General features: G+C 40.9%; 1 protein-coding gene across 1 annotated transcript in view; it reads right to left on the reverse strand.

Annotated features, from left to right (window-relative positions):
* Positions 1–1123: 1123 nt before the first annotated feature.
* Positions 1124–16638, reverse strand: part of bin3 (bridging integrator 3) — a 43509-nt gene continuing 27994 nt past the window's right edge. The window contains 3 exon segments of the mRNA XM_046871440.1: positions 1124–2557; positions 10173–10307; positions 12329–12470. Of these exon segments, the coding sequence (XP_046727396.1) occupies positions 2411–2557; positions 10173–10307; positions 12329–12470 (424 nt within the window). The 3' untranslated portion in view covers positions 1124–2410.

Genomic DNA, 16638 nt, shown 5'->3' on the forward strand with positions numbered 1-16638 from the left:
CATTAAATCGCAGGTTTTTAATAATGCAATCCTTCAAGTTCTATAGCAGGAGTCCCCAAACTAAGGCCGCATTTGAAACGGCCCTCTAAACAATGCCATAGATTTATTTTGAATAAATGTTCAAAATATAATGTTATGATGTCAATGTTATGCCTGATTGGTTTCTAGATAATCTAGAAAGTGATTGATGAGAGTCTTGAAATAAAAAAAAAACCGAGGCTGGTAAGAGAATGCTGGCTTATGTCTTACCATCATGTAAGCTGGAACATGAACTCCCCTGTTTTGAAGAGGTTTCACAATATTCCACCTCATATAGGTGGTGGTATCAAAAGGTTTCCAGACTGACAAAGTACTTTATTTATCTACGTTTAAACACCATCACCTTCTGTGATTCTCGCTGGATCTCGGGATTGTGGCGACATTTAAACCGGATCTTCATCTTTGGGAAGAGGGTGAAGTCTGCAAGAGCCAAATCTGGTGAGGAGGGTGGGTGAAACTCACGTGTGAGGAGAGTTTGGTGACCGGGTGCACATGTGGTCAGAGTAGCAGACGTGGTGAAGAACAGTACCGGTTGTCTTTTGGCACACTGACCTATGAAGGTGGGTGCTCCCTGTGACTGTGCGTGTAGCCTCGTGCTGCCATATGTTACAAATCGTATGTCACTTATACACACGAGAAGATCAATGTTGAGGGTCTTGCTCAGGATGGAAGCTCACCAGTGCTGAGATTTGGAGCTTTCAGTCAGAAGTATGACATCTTTCACACTGAGCTCCCGCTTCCCCTTGACTTCAACCTCTTCGCTGATCAGTTCACTTCCAAAAACAGGAAGTGGATTTATTCCAAACACAATTTTAAATAAATGCTTTTGGTAATATTTAGACTTAAACAAACAAAAAAAACCCTGTGTTTAAAATGTATATTGTTTATAATACAGTAGTGAATTCTTTCTCCTGATTGAGTTATAGATGCTCTTATAGAAGCACCATTATACATGGACATCTGCTCTCTAAAAGTGATTCATCCATATTAATCCTGACTTCAGGGATGAGTTGATGGCAAATAACCTACAAAAGCATTTAAGCAATAAAAAAAATATATAAAATAAATTAGATTTTAACCAACATGTTTTTAACCAACAACCAATTTATTGTACGACCTTGTAAAACAAATATAAAAGCGGCCAATACAAATAATCAAAATAATGGGATTACAACAAAAAGACAACTTTAAAGAGACACACAAAACCTCTTATTTGAACAAAAAAGAGATGAACGGATGTAAGAGATGATTAAAAACCAGTCAGAAGCCGACGATAAAGGCACGTGTTTCAGAGGTGTTTACGTGGATGCATTGGTAGATGACAGATACTGAGATGAAGCACTGAATAAACCAAAAGGCTTTTAAAAACGCGTTGTCTTTAGCAAAGATGTGACAAAACGTTAGGGGAAAAAAAAAAAAAAAAAAAAAAACACGCCTGGTCCCAAATACGATCATCCAAAAATTGTATAGGGAGGAAAAAAAAGAAAAAAATAGAAGGACACAGTCTTATTAAAGCACTTAACACAAATACAAACAAATTCAGTGTTTTGTTCAAGTCAGTAGAGGGCGCTACAGTACCGGGGACTGAACAGACTTCAATATAGGACATTAGAACTGAATTTACGAGACGCCGTTTAAATACTCGATAAAAGAATAAATACTTTGTGCTAGGATTATTAAGCTACTAGATAGCGCTTATAGAGAGATGTTTTTTTTTTTTTATGTATTATTCCAGACAGCACTGTAGAATCTGAGACAGTAATACAGACATCAGAGTTTAGTGTTGAAGCAAAGGCCAGGCCTTTGCGTATTTGAGACACACACACACACACACACACACACACACACACACACACACACACACACACACACACGCGGCTTTCCGAATTATTGCTGTACATTCAATTTAAAAAAATTATACATAAAGAACAAATCACAATTCTTGTGATGATCTACTCACGCTGAGATCCTTCACTTTTCAGAAATGTAGCTCTCTTCATCCAAGTTCATATAGTGTAGTATAAAGCCTGAGAAAACCCTTCCTCGTTTTACCATCATCATTATCATCATCATCATTGTGAAGCAAACCGTGACCCGGATCACAAAGAAAATGTTTTTTTTTTTTTTTTTAACTGAGGTTGAATAAGTTACGCAAGTTCTTTGTATCCTCACTACATCTACACTGCCGGAATTCTGCACCACAGCCGTCCGGCTGCCGACAAACATTCTGATAAAAAAAAAGAAAAGAATCATAACTCAGAAAGAGAGAGAGAAAGAAAGAGAGAGAAAGAGAGAGAAAACAACATAAACAAACAAACAAAAAAAAAACACCTGGCACTGAGAGACCTGCTTTTTTTTTTTTTTTTTCCCTTCAGTCATCCGCTACGATGGACAGAGCGCGCAGTTCGTTGAGCTTGACCTCGTTCTGCTGTTCTCGTTCCTGGTCTGTCAGGCCGCCTTGATCGATCTGATCGGTCAGGTCGCTGAAGATCTTGTGCATCTCGGTGAAGTAGACCACCTGAACAAAAAAACACAAGGAAACGGGCGTTTACAGCTTGCAAAGCGAAGAAGAGCAGCACTCCAGACAGTTTCTCGTCTGTGCGTGTCTGTCTTTCTGTCTGTCTGTCTGTTAACCCAGAGGTAAGGAGTTGTTTCTGCATCTGGTGATTCAGGGGTCCTGCCTGAGATCATTAACAACCATTAATCACATTACAAGACACCGGGACGAGTGGGCTGCCGACAAACCTGCTGGGGAAATACAGTCTTTCCACCGGAAACCCACACACACATTTTTCACGTTTGTTCATTTGCTGCGTACTGTGTACACACACACACACACACACACACACACACACACACACACACACACACACACACACACACACACACACACACACACACACACACACACACACACACACACACCTCAGCGTGATCCCGTTGTCCTGTCTGGCCCACTCTAAACCATGAGTTTTAACACGTGCGTTACATTTCAGACTTGCCTGTGTCCAATATGTCCTTTAAAAACATGTCCTCATGCTAACACAAAGCAAGTTCAGGATGAAGAAGTGTGTATTTCTGGATTTATATATTTTTGGGAGACCCTGTAAAAATGTGTACATTAACATTCAACTAATTTCTAGTGCTACCACATACCACGGCCGTCTGGCTGTCGACGAACATCGTCTGATAAAATATAATAACCTGAAACAAAACAAAAACAAAAAACAAAGACCAGACTTGAAGTTTTGGAGATGCTCTGCCCCAGTCGTCTAGCCGTCACGATGTGTCAAACTCGCTCAAATCCTTACGCTCGTCCATTTTTCCTGCTTCTAAAACGTCGACTTTGGGGACAAACTGCAAATGGCTGCCTAATAAATATCTCCACCCACTAACAGGTGCCATGATGAAGAGATCATCAGTGTTCTTCACTTCAGCTATCATAACCCGCACTTTTCAACGTTATAACCTTGCAACGTGACTGATTGTCTACACGTCAAACAAACACCGCACATGAGCATAGAATTCACCCCGTAGGCCGAGCGAACTTCATCCACATGATGACATCATTTAAAAAGGGAAAATGCAGTGTCAGAAGATATAGAAGATAAAACGATGCAAGTATCAATAACAGTAGTGTCCTGAGACTTGGTAGTCCAGTATTGACCTAAATACATAAAAATAAATAAAAACCGATCTTAGTACCCATCCCTATTCACAAATACAATACACATTTCCTTAATTAAACAAACAGACAATTATACGTTTAAAATCCCATAAGCACTGACACGAACCTAAACTTCCTCAATTCCTGTTAGCCAGAATGACCACAAGGCCAAGTGCTCAACACCCCCCCACCCCTCCCCTAATAAACATTTCTGATGCTGGATGTAGGCATCGTTCATCCTGACTGGGAGTCGAGTGGTCTCTGTCGCCGCTTATTATCCTGCACTTTAATTAAAAGATCAATCCGAAGTCGGTGCCATTCTGTGAAGTAGAGAGACTGGTTCCTGCCCGGGGTTTTGAGGGAAACGGATACCGCTCTGTCCTGTTTATGCGTCTGACTGACAGCTTCGCCACATCAAGCGCTGCCCAACGAGCCGTTTACATGCAGCACGTGGGAGCGGCATGGCGACAGAGGGGCTCCCGGTGCACACTCCGAGAGATGGGAAGGGGGGGAAACGGACTGCAGACCTACGCGTACATCCGCTTGCGTCCGTCTAGACCGATTGCTATAACCCGAACCTGCCGGCGAGCGGTAACAGATTCCGCAAACAGCTTTTTTGTAAACCAAAAAAAGTGACGGGCGAACGTGACCGTCAACTCTTTTTTAACGTTTAAACCGTCGTGGTTACGGCGGCTATCATTTCCTGTAGACGGATTCCAGGCGCAATCAGGGATTGCAGAAAGGACGCCACATCCTTTCCGAGTTTACTAACAATGTGTGTGAAAGCTCACTGTCCGAGCGGCCTTGAAAATGTTTTAGACAAAAAGCGGTACTGTGGGCGTTCGAGGGCGTTAAATTTATTGTTGAATTCGTTGAGTTTTTGAGTTTAATTCATCGACTATTGAAGGAAAAGGTCATTTTTCAAACACCGCTTTTAATTAAAACCAGCTGTTACATTTGGTCAATGGAAAAACAAATATTTGGCTATAAAACACAAATATAAACTACGACCATTACACACCGGAAAAATAGTTTTTCCTGATGAGTCATACGAGAGAACATTCGCAACAGGATAAGGTGCTCCATAAAGTTTTGTGGCATTAAGGCAATCGTATTTCTGGCATGAATTCTAGGAAGAAACCTCTGGGAAATAAATTTTGAAATATTTCAAACATACAAGATATTTGGAGTAAGTTCTAATTTTTTTTAGCTCATTTAAAGTGTGTGTGTGTGTGTGTGTATGTGTGTGTGTGTGTGGGGGGGCACGTGTGCAAGACACCTGATTGAGCCGTGGTGGACTGTGTATCCTCTGTGCAGACGGAGGAGGCCTTAGAACAACTCTTTAATTTCGACAGAGGTCCTCCTAAACACATATGACATGGGATGTGTGTGTGTGTGTGTGTGTGTGTGTGTGTGTGTGTGTGTGTGTGTGTGTGTGTGTGTGTGTGTGTATTTGTTCCGGAACAGTGTGTGATGTGGTGGAGCTCTGAAATGAAACGCTCGAGCGTTGCTTCTATCTGAGCAGAGGCGATCTCTGAACTGTGTGTATGATTCAGCAGGATGAGGGGACTCTCAGTTCCAGCAGATCTATGAGTCAGTGTTTAAGATACGTCCATTGTGGACTGCGGGCACACACACACACACACACACACACACACACACACACACACACTAATCTTTGACTATAAGAGTCTCCTAGTCGAGAAATCAGGCTTGATAGCTGTTGCGCATCTCAGCGAGTCTAAATACAGCATGTGTGATAGCGAGTCTCTGCGGTCCACCTACACACTGCCTCTTTAACGCAGCGATTCTCCTCTCTCAAACCGATGTACTATTCATACCGCTTTTAGAGCTTAAGCACCACACACTGTTAGTTGTATGTGTGTGTGTGGACGAGGCCACCAGTACAGCTAGTTGACTGGTTAAGAGTCATCTTGAGGGGCCACTTTTTATCCGAATCCCCCCTTTCAGCAAGCAGAGAATACGGTGGCTTTGCCCAGCAGCTCAGGCATCGTTACATTCTTATATATTTAACAAGGATTATCACGGAATGTTCTCCTCGTGAGTTAAACCGCAGATCAATCCTGGTCCTACCGATACCGACGGTTCGTAACGCTTAAAGCCTCTAACGCTCTCTTCCTCCTACTCTTTTCTAGCTCTGACAGGAAGTAGGCTCTGCCAATCACTCTGAGTGATTCATGCTAGGGCTCCTCGCTAATCAGCTAATAAGATTACACAAACGGGGGACGCAACAGGAGCGACGCTAAGCCACACTAATGCAGGACAATCGCCAACGGAGCGCTTGATCTCGCTGATCTACCGCCGCCTGGTTAAAGTAAATTCAAGATGAAGAAAAAAAAAAAAAGAACAGGCTGCATCACAGGGCTCTTAGACAGAGGCCTGGACTAACTTTACCACCTCGTCTGGTTACAGAAAGTCCAATGCATGCTAATTTCAGCCCAAAATTTCTTGATCACCAACATGGGTTCTGCAACAACCTGCCCACCTCCCATGCTGTCAGCTACGGTTTTGTGCAGCAGATCAACCTTGATAACCCTAACCACCTTAGCTAACTTGCCTGACCACCCCACCTTACACCACCCGACTATTCCGAACCCACTTAATCCGAACACACTAATTTCATTGCCGTGCCTGACCTCCCCATAATACCTCAACTGACCCCACCATCTTGACCAACCCCAACACCTTGTCTAATCTCACTTTAACAAACCCTACCATCCCAACTTGTCAGACCTCACCACCCCATCTTGACTAATCCCACCCATCTTACTTAACCTCAACACTCCGCTCAGCAAACACCACCCTCTCAATTACACCTAGGAGCCCATCTTGCCCATCTTTTCTAAACTCAACTAATCTTACCACCCCACTTCACCAAATCACCCCATTTAACATTCTGAATAGAGGTCGACTAAATAATCAGCATTTGCTGTAACTATCAGGCAAAAATCCATACCAATAGTTTTTCCGGGTTGCTTTATGCACTGATGCGACGTGCTAATTATTTAAAATGTCAGTAATTACAGTAAGTGTATTTGTCTTATATATATATATATATATATATATATATATATAGGTTGTAACTGTTTTTATTTATTTGTCATATTCCTCAATAATATATTTAATATATATTTATATTATATTATATATTTTCATGATTAAGTCATTTGTTTCTATCCTTTGGATGTAACTGTTTTTATCTATCTGCAGTGTTACTTTTTATTTCGGTTTTAATTCATTGATGCATTGATTTAATTCACAGTTTATTTTCCGAAATATTTATGAATATATTCATATTAATTTTATTTAGCACATTTTAATGATTCGGTTCTGTTTTTTATTTTTGTTTTAAAGTTCAGTACACTTTTACATCCCCTGTTACGGTCTTTGTGTAATTTGATACCCACTTCAAAAAAAATTGCGGTTGATTAATCGGTTATTGGCAAGTACGATCCAAATGATCACAGCTTTCAGTTTTGGGAAAATCCACTAATTCTGAAGATTACCTCAAACCATTTTAACATTACTTAGGTAATGGGGAGGGTGCTGTTAATGTTAAGGGGTTAAAGGCGAAAGAAGTGCGAGTTAACCTTCGGTGCACACTAGACCAGCTGTTCCCACTGCCCCTGTATCTAAACAATGTGCTTTTAGAAAGCCTCAGGAACATTATGTCTACTGCCAGGCTGAAGATAAACACATACACACTAATAATCGCAAGGTTACTATTGTGGAAGTCCCACTTAAAGCTCATCAGTGCGTGGGGGTGAGAGAGAGAGAGAGAGAGAGAGAGAGAGAGAGAGATCTGTACATAGAGAAAGAAGCAAATAATTACAAACTTCCTGAAGTGACAGTCTGACTGAAGCAAAATTGTGGGGTTTAATCACATTATAGACAGGAGGAGGGTGGGGAATGTATGTATATTTATATACGAGTGTGTGTGTGTGTGTGTTAAAACATAAAGGAGCAGTGTGTGTTTGTTTGACCATTTCTATGGGGTGGTCAAGGTTAATCACATTAGCTCTGGGTGGAGAGAGCTGTAGAGGGGATTACAGCTCTGTGTGTGTGTGTGTGTGTGTGTGTGTGTGTGTGTGTGTGTGTGTGATAAAAAAGGGCCAGAAATCAAGTGTGTTGACCTTCCCATCAAGCGATGATCAGCCATACAAACATCACAGGCGTGTTTTGATGATCCAGAACACATCGTACGTGACCATAAAGAACGGCGTCATGCGAAACGGACTTACTGTAATTACTTTGCCGACAGAAGGATAAATCCGGCATGCGATTGTGTCAGAAGAAAACATTAATCGAAAAAAAGAAAAAAGTAATAATCAAGATGATGACATGATGACAGTGAATCAGTTTAGTAATTACCTCTAGCTAAGTAACATGTTAAGTCCTAATTAATGATGGAGCTCATCATACACTTTGCTGTGGTAAGTGGCAAACAAATGACTTTTTTTTTTCTAATTAAAACCAAACTTCTTTAGTGTGCCATTTTTATACACAAAGAAGAAAAAACCCACCATGAGCCCTTTCCGCCGTAAATAAGCCAGTGCTGCAATGACACTTTCATTTACATACCTGATCTAATCGTCAGTTATGATGCAATTAAACCTACCTGTTTTATTTCATACAAAATTAGATTTCTTTTTCCCATAAAATGTGAACTTGTTTACAAGCATTTAATAAAGAACAAATAATAATAAATCAAAGAAAAAAAAATTGAAGTATTGACAGAAATGAAATCGAATTTTTTGTATATACCTGTGTAATGCTTGTTGTAGAACGCTCAAATAATCAATTAATTTTAGTGGTGTGTGGAGTTTCAGTTTATCCCTGTTGTGTTCACATTATGATCTAAGAACATGTCCACACAGTATCACTATCAGAACTATCAGACTCAGAAAGAACTCTCAGCTAACCCCATCTAACCTCAACTTATCCCCCTCAACTAACCCACTCAACCAACTACCCCCCTTAACAAACACCCTTCAACTAAACCCCTCAAACCTCAATGAATCCCCTCAACAAACCCAGTCAATTAACCTCCTAGACTAACCCCCAAATAACTTCAACTATACCCCTCAACCAAATAATGCCCTCAACTAACCCCATCAAACCTCAACTAATCCCCTCAATAAACCCAGTCAACTAACCTTTCTGACTAACCCCTAAATAACCCCTCAACGATACAGTTCAACCAACTAACCCCTCAACGATACAGTTCAACTAACTAACCCCTCAACTATACCCCTCAACCAAATAATGCCTCAACTAACCCCATCAAACCTCAACTAATTCCCTCAATAAACCCAGGCAACTAACCTTTCTGACTAACCCCTAAATAACCACCTCAACTATACCATTCAGCCAACTTTCCCCTCAACGATACAGTTCAACCAACTAACCCCTCAACTATACCATTCAACCAACCAACCCCTAAACCAACTAACCCTCTCAATGATAGTTAACCAACAAACCACCACAACTATCCCCTAACCAACTTAACTAACCCTCTCAAACCCATTCAATTAACTTCATCAAATATCTCCCTCAACAAAACACTTTTCAAATAACCCCCAACCTATCTTATATCTAACCCCCACTCAACTCCTCCACTAACCCCTCAAACTAACCCCATCAAACCCTTTTAACTAACCCCTTAACAATTTCCATAACCAACCCTCTCAACTAACTCCCACAACCAAACTCCTCAAACTAAAACCCTCATCCAACCTCCTCAAACTAACCTCCTCAAACTAACCCGCTCATCTTACCCCTCATTTAACCTCCACAAACTATCCCCTCATTTAACCTCCTGAAACTAACCCCTCATCTAACCTCCTCGAACTAACTTCCTCAAACCAAACCCCTTATCTATCCTTTTTAAACTAGCCCCCTCATCTAACCTCCTTAAACTAACCTCCTCAAACTAACCCCCATTTAACCTCCTCAAACTAACTTCCTCGAACTAACCCCCATCCCCCAACTAAACACCCTCAAATGGTGATTGGAGCCTGTTCAACTATTTAAGGAACCGTCTGAACAAAATGAGACTGGAGCTCAGGTTTTCCTCTGGGAACGAAGAGGAGGAAACATCTGTCTACTCATCTCCACACCTGTTTCAATTTAGAGAGCGAAACCCATAAAAATAAATAAATAAATAAAAAAACCCAACTGTTTTGAATATACAGGAAACCACGATTTGTATATCCAATGGCAGCAACAGAGATCATAACTGTTACAATACCATCACTATATTACCTCAGCACTAAATATGCATAAGGAAACATACACACAATACATAAGTAATAAATACCAAAAAGTTTCTGAACAGCTGAATCACTGTTACGTTTATTAAACAGGGAAGCGAATGGTATTTGGTTTAAAAAGGCGTGTGTGTGTGTGTGTGTGTGTGTGTGTGTGTGTGTGTGTGTGTGCTCACCTGGGCTCGGATAAGTGCCTCGAAGCTCGGCTGAAAGTAGTCGATGCGGCTGTTGTAGAATTTGGGCATCTCTTCTAAAAGTTGCTTATTCTTGGCTTCGAAATCCTCCCTGACCGGCCTCAACTCTTCCCTTGCCTAAAAGGGATACCACACACACCACACACACATGCTTACTTTACCCTACTAAAGAAAGACAGGCAGGTTTTTGGGGGGAATTCTGGAGTGGTTTGTCACTAGAATAACACCGCTGAACTGGATTCCGTGACACAGAGTAGGAAGCGGAGGTGCTGAAAATGAGAGCAAACGAGTGATGCAATGATGTAGTGGTGAAAGGAGAGATGGATAGTGTGAGAAAGAATGTGTCTCATAACAGTGAGGGTTGGTTTTTGCTTCTTTTTTTTGTTTGTTTGCGCGCTTTACGGGTGCATGAGAGAAAACATTACTGGAAACGAAAAGCACAACACACATCGAAAAACACACACACACACATGATATTTAATCAGAAGCTTGTTTAGTGCTACTCTATGGCCCCGATAAAGCCTGTTTTCTCAATGTGTGTAGGTGGTCAACTCGTATATTTTTCTGCACCTAAGCCTTTTGTGCGCCTGTGTGCTGACACGTTATTGAGTGTATGCATATACATAGAGTGACCTCACGGCACCCGACTTGGTGAGCAAACGCTCATTTGCTACTACGGTGTCTCAGTTAGTGTTTACAGACACACACACACACACACACACACACACACACACACACACACACACACACACACACACGCACTCTAAACCTAATTATCTGGCTCTGTGCGTGCGCTGGAGCCTCTAAAGTGCAGCAGCGGAGTTGAGAAGCTGCTTCTCATGCGTGGGAGCTCGAATGAATCCGTGTGCTCTATTTCTGTAAAGGCTCCAGTCAGCACTTGTTACGCTGCGCTCCGAAAAACACCGTCGGCGCAGTGGAGAGACCGAGAACTGGCCTCTCGGATCCACGATCGCACCACGTTCTATCGGCGGACCGATACGGACGGATCAGAGCAACCGCAGTGGAAGAACCAGCAGAGGAGCCTTCAGAGCCAAATTTCGAAAAGGCGAAGATTATAATAACAAGAAATCTGTTCCGACTGATTGTGAATGTAATTAGAGAAGAATTTCAATGAAATATTTCTCATGAACTCTACAGAACTGCGGTTTTTGTCTAAAAACGCTCCGTGTCCACAATATCGTTTTTCAGTCGTTTCTCAAAACTCGCTCCTCCACACCGAAACGTGTGAAAACGATCACGTCCCTGTACTGCGCCTGAGTAAAACGTGAGACGTTTCGATCGGCATCATTTCCGCCTGCTGTTTATTTGCGTACTTACTAAAAACGTGTTTTCGAAAGACTTTTACAGTCCACGCTGGTGATTTCAAATGTATTCACTTTTTTAAAAATCGACGTTTCTGCTGACTAAAAACGTCGTCCCGGTGAAGACGTACGGTCGAAACAGAAAACAAAACAAAAGCATATTAGAGATTAAAGATTTTCTTGAAACTTGCTACTTCAATTAAATACTTTAATTCAATTCTACTTTAAATTCGAATCATTACGCATCCAAATGTACATGTGAATTATAATTTTTTTTTATCTTCTAGAGCTTATGTGGTCTGCCTTTTCCAAATAATCCAACAAACAGCCGATTTCCCACAGTAATTGATGCCTCAATTTGCGTTTAACTGCTTAGTTAGGAGGCTGTACACTTTGTAAAGTCACTGAGCTACTAAAGGAAATAGCACAGTTTTTAAAATCAGGGTTTCTGAAGGTTTCACCAAGTCGAAGACTTTTTAGGACCATTAGGAATAAAATTTAAAACCTATATCACAACATCAAAAACACAAACACACACACGGAGAAAGCTGATTGGCTGTTGCATGCTGGTCTCATTTGTTTTGTCTTAATTCGCCAAATTTTATTTGGACTCGTGAAAGAAAGAAAACACCAAGGACACAACAAACAAAAACAACAAACGAGCATTAGAAAATAGTCAAATTAAGTATTTGATTTAAGACTTACAACAGTAACTTTAAGACTTTTGAAGGCATAAAATCTTTTAGATTTTTAATTTCAAGACTCTTTAAGACCCTGCGGAAATAAATGAAACTAATAACTAAAAGTCGGTTTTACCTGATGGAGTTTGACCATGATGGGTCCGGTCTTCTCCTTCTCCTCGTATTTTTCCACTTTAGCCTGCAGTCGTTTATAATCCTGCAAGGCCTGCTCTCTCCGCTTCACCGCCATGTTCAAGCTTGGAAACACACTGCTGAACCTGTTACGCACCCAAAGACAAAAAAGAAAATTGAACGAAAATGTACGACACGCATGTACAAGTCAATCAAAAATAAACGTCTCCTCGGTAAAGTTTTCCAGCTTCATCTATTGATTTCCATCACCGATGAGCCACGCAGAGATCGTCAGAAGTCAAGCTCCTACATATAGATGATCGTTCTACAGAGCTTTGACCTCCGATAAAGTTCAGACATCGCTGATATTATTTCCGCATCATAATTAAAGCGAGAGAAAAAAACTTGATTGTTTTCTTTTTCCAATAGAAAATCAGTGAAAATACTGATATCAGGACACTAAAAATAGGAAGCAAAAAAAAAAAAAAAAAAAGGATGGAGAAGAAAAAAAAAAACTTCGCGCTGTAACTTAGCAACAGGAGCGGGTGGTTTGGTTCGAGGCCTGACTGTGCTCCTGCTTAGCACTGCCAAGATCCGTCAGGGAAGCAGCACAAACACGTGAGACTCTTTCAGGCCAAAAACACAAACGGAGAAAAATAGCGTTTCTATTATTTGTGCGAAGGAAAACAACAGGAAGAACGAGGAAGAGTTTGGGGTTGTGCTTCTTTGTGAAATTAACAGTAACCCTGAATTGGGTCCAACATTGTAGAAAGCTGTATATAGTATTAGCTGTTTCTTTTGATGTTGGCAGAAGGTTCTGACGACATCTCGAGATTGTCTCGACTTGATGACTAGCTCTTGTAACGATAGCATATAAAATTAAAAAGAAAAATGACTGTGTGACGATTACGGCCGGTAATTCAGACCACTGTGTGTTTATGTGTGTGTGAGCAATGGTGAAGGAACGTAGAGGTGTTTTTATTTTAACGGATAAACGATGGCTTAAAGGGTTTTGAGGTTTCAACCGCGAATCCAAAGGAGGAATTGTAATGTAAACAGAGCACATCGTTATGACATCGGAAACAGTATTAGTGTTCACCTAGAGGCAGAAATGGACTGAGAGAGAGAGAGAGAGAGAGAGAGAGAGAGAGAGAGAGAAAGAGAGATAGACCTAGCCCCAATACGCTGGGTTCTGTTAAGACAAGCCCCGGATTGTTTCCCACAGGAACTAGAACAGGGAGCGGCACAATATCGTGCACAACACGTCACCATCAACCCACACACTCCCTTCCACACTACATCACCTTGGCCCACTTAACCGACTGTTTAGCCATGGAGGGGGGGGTTAAACACACACACACACACACACACACACACACACACACACACACACACACACAGGATCACCTACAGTACTGTAAGATGCACAAATAAATATATCACTGTACTGGGGACATTAAAAAAGTTTCAGAATCAAGTCTGGGGTTTTTTTTGTGTGTACAAAATTGTGATAAACAAAATTTATAAAGAAAAAAGATTCTCTGCTGGCAAATAAAAAAAAAAAAAACACACAAAAGCTATCGTCACTCAATTGCAGTTAAATGAGTCTATTAGAACAAAAACAATCATATTGTAAAAATGCTGCTTATTAAGTTCCCAATAAATTATTGCTTAAAACTCCTAAAAGGGCTGTTTCAAAGAGTCAAATTCGACCCTGGTAATAGTGTTACGGCAATTATTATTATTATTATTATTATTATTATTATTATTATTATTATTACTGATATTATTATTATTATTATTACTGTTATTATTATTATTGTTTTAGCAACTCTTAAATTATTGCCTTTATGTCATATGATCTCTGCAAATATCGCCTGCCTCTAATTAGAAGCACCGCTTACAGAAATAGTAAATGTGTAAATGTGGCTTGTTCACTTGGCCAAAAAACTTGATTTTCATCCTACCACATGAACGTGACTTGCTGCATGTGCTGATCACTGAATGCCAAAAAAATTATATAAGGATGTGAACATGGAGATGCACAAACACACAATAGTTTCAGGCCTTGTCCAGGCTAAACCCCCTCCTCCTATATACATATAAAAATTATATATATATATATATATATATATATATATATATATATATATATATATATATATATACACACACACACACACACACACACACACACACACACACATTTTAGAGTAGTAAATGTGCAGTTTGTGTAGCAGTACAGATTTACTGTCCTCTAAAAATAACTCAACATACAGACATTACTATCTAAATAGCTGGCTACAAAAGTAAGTACACCCTACGTGATAACAGCTGTACATCATGCAGAGCCACACGTCCTATTCATCACAGTCATGTTTTTGTTTGTATAAAACTTGTGTATCTTGTATAAGAGCAGTTCAAATTTGGTGCTTCGAGTCCAATTCTCTCATACTGACCACTGGATGTTCAACATGGCACCGCGTGGCAAAGAACTCTGAGAATGAGAATTGTTGCTCTCCACAAAGTGTACTCACTTTTGTATGTGTGTGTGTGTATAAGGGTCAGAGCTCTATAGCAGGCCACTCAGGATCTTCCACTCCAACCCATGTAAAGCATTTCCTCATTGCGCTGGCTTTGTGCAAAGGGGCAGAGTCATGCTGGGACAGGTTTGGGTCTTCCCAAGTAAAGGGGAAAATTTCATGCTCCCGTATTCAAAGACGTCCCACACAATTTTGGGGACAGTTTGGCAAAGAACAAATGTACATATGCTTGAAAAATTTGTGTCCTAATTCTTTGTCTATATAGTGAATCAGATATTCAACAATTATTCATCTTCATACGTTTTAAAACTGCGCCCACTGGGACAGGATACAAGCTGCCCCTTACTCGGTGGCAGGTGCAAGACTGTTAACGACAGGGTTGCCATATTGGGATCACATAAAATACTCCATGGCACCCAAGATCTTGTTTTAGGGTGAAATAAAATCAATGAATGAATCGATCACATCACACTAGATAGTAGCCTCTAACACAAATCGAGTGTGTCAGACTTTCAGCTTACATTTGCTAGAGGCTCTTTATGCTCTTTATGTGTGTGTTTTGATTTTACGAGTGATGGAGAAGTTGAGGCAGACTGGTGTGGCGACTACACGCTTTATTACTGTTTAATTGAGGTGTGTGAGTGTGCACAAAGTCTGCGGCACTTTCCTTCGCAGGTTTTTATCCGAGACGGCGGCGTTTCTTGCTCGCCATTAGACCCGGTTCGCTGCTGTTTTTCTGGAAAAAAGACAACGATCTGGGCTAGACGGGTTCAACCCCTGTCTGACTCAGCGTACAAACACACGCATTCGTTTGGGCTCAACTTATAACAAACAAAGTGCACTGGTTCTCCTTCGATGTTTCGAAAGACATCCCCAACAACATCCCTAGTTTGTCCAACTACCCACTCACACACACACATACACACTCAGTGTGAGTACAGACATACACTGACCAGTCAACTGTATAATTTTACACAGGCTGAGGGCGTGGTGGCTGGTCAGAGTAGATTGAAATAGCAGCTGAGTAAAGGACAACATCAGGGCAATCAAGCACACAAACACACACCGCATTGTCTTGTGTATTTAACATTCCCAACTGTGTGATGATGATTAGGCAAAAGAAGCAGCACAGATTCAGGAATAAACAAATAATAACAAAAGAAATCGATCTCAGACTTCGGTGCAGTTTTCCCGGCGTCCTTCTGGAGCGCACATTTCTGCGTTCGCTCCTTTCTTTTTTCTTCTTCTCATCCTCGCCCATGGTTTAATCACCCAGGAGAGTTTACTTGCTATTTAAAAGGCAGAAAGGATCGTTTTAGGAAACGGGGAACATGCCAGAGAGGGCTGGAGCTCCGTCTCGGCTCTTGGATGTTATCCCGAAAGAAAAAGCGTTCGGCTTTTAGTATTATTGTTCACCAACACACGTTTGTGTAATGGCTGTCGCCTTCAGCTACCTCTAATGAACATTTCGATGCCTGTAGACTTTACTGTTCGAATTCTAATATTAGAATATTATATCTAGAAAAATACATTTCCAAAAGCAGTAAACCTCGCCGTCAATTTACGGGGGGGAAAAAAAAACATCGAAAAAAAGTTATAATGGAATTCAGATTTATGGTAATTTTAGAGGGTTAAGAAGTTTCTAGAGGTTCATGTATGTGGTTAAGGAAGACATGCAGGTAGTTGGTGTGAAAGAGGCAGATGTAGAGGACAGGGTGGTATGGAGACGAATGATCCGCTGTGGTGACCCCAAATGGGAGCAGCCGAAAGA

The sequence above is a fragment of the Silurus meridionalis genome, chromosome 17 (assembly GCF_014805685.1).
Source record: "Silurus meridionalis isolate SWU-2019-XX chromosome 17, ASM1480568v1, whole genome shotgun sequence".
Lineage (NCBI taxonomy): Eukaryota > Metazoa > Chordata > Actinopteri > Siluriformes > Siluridae > Silurus > Silurus meridionalis.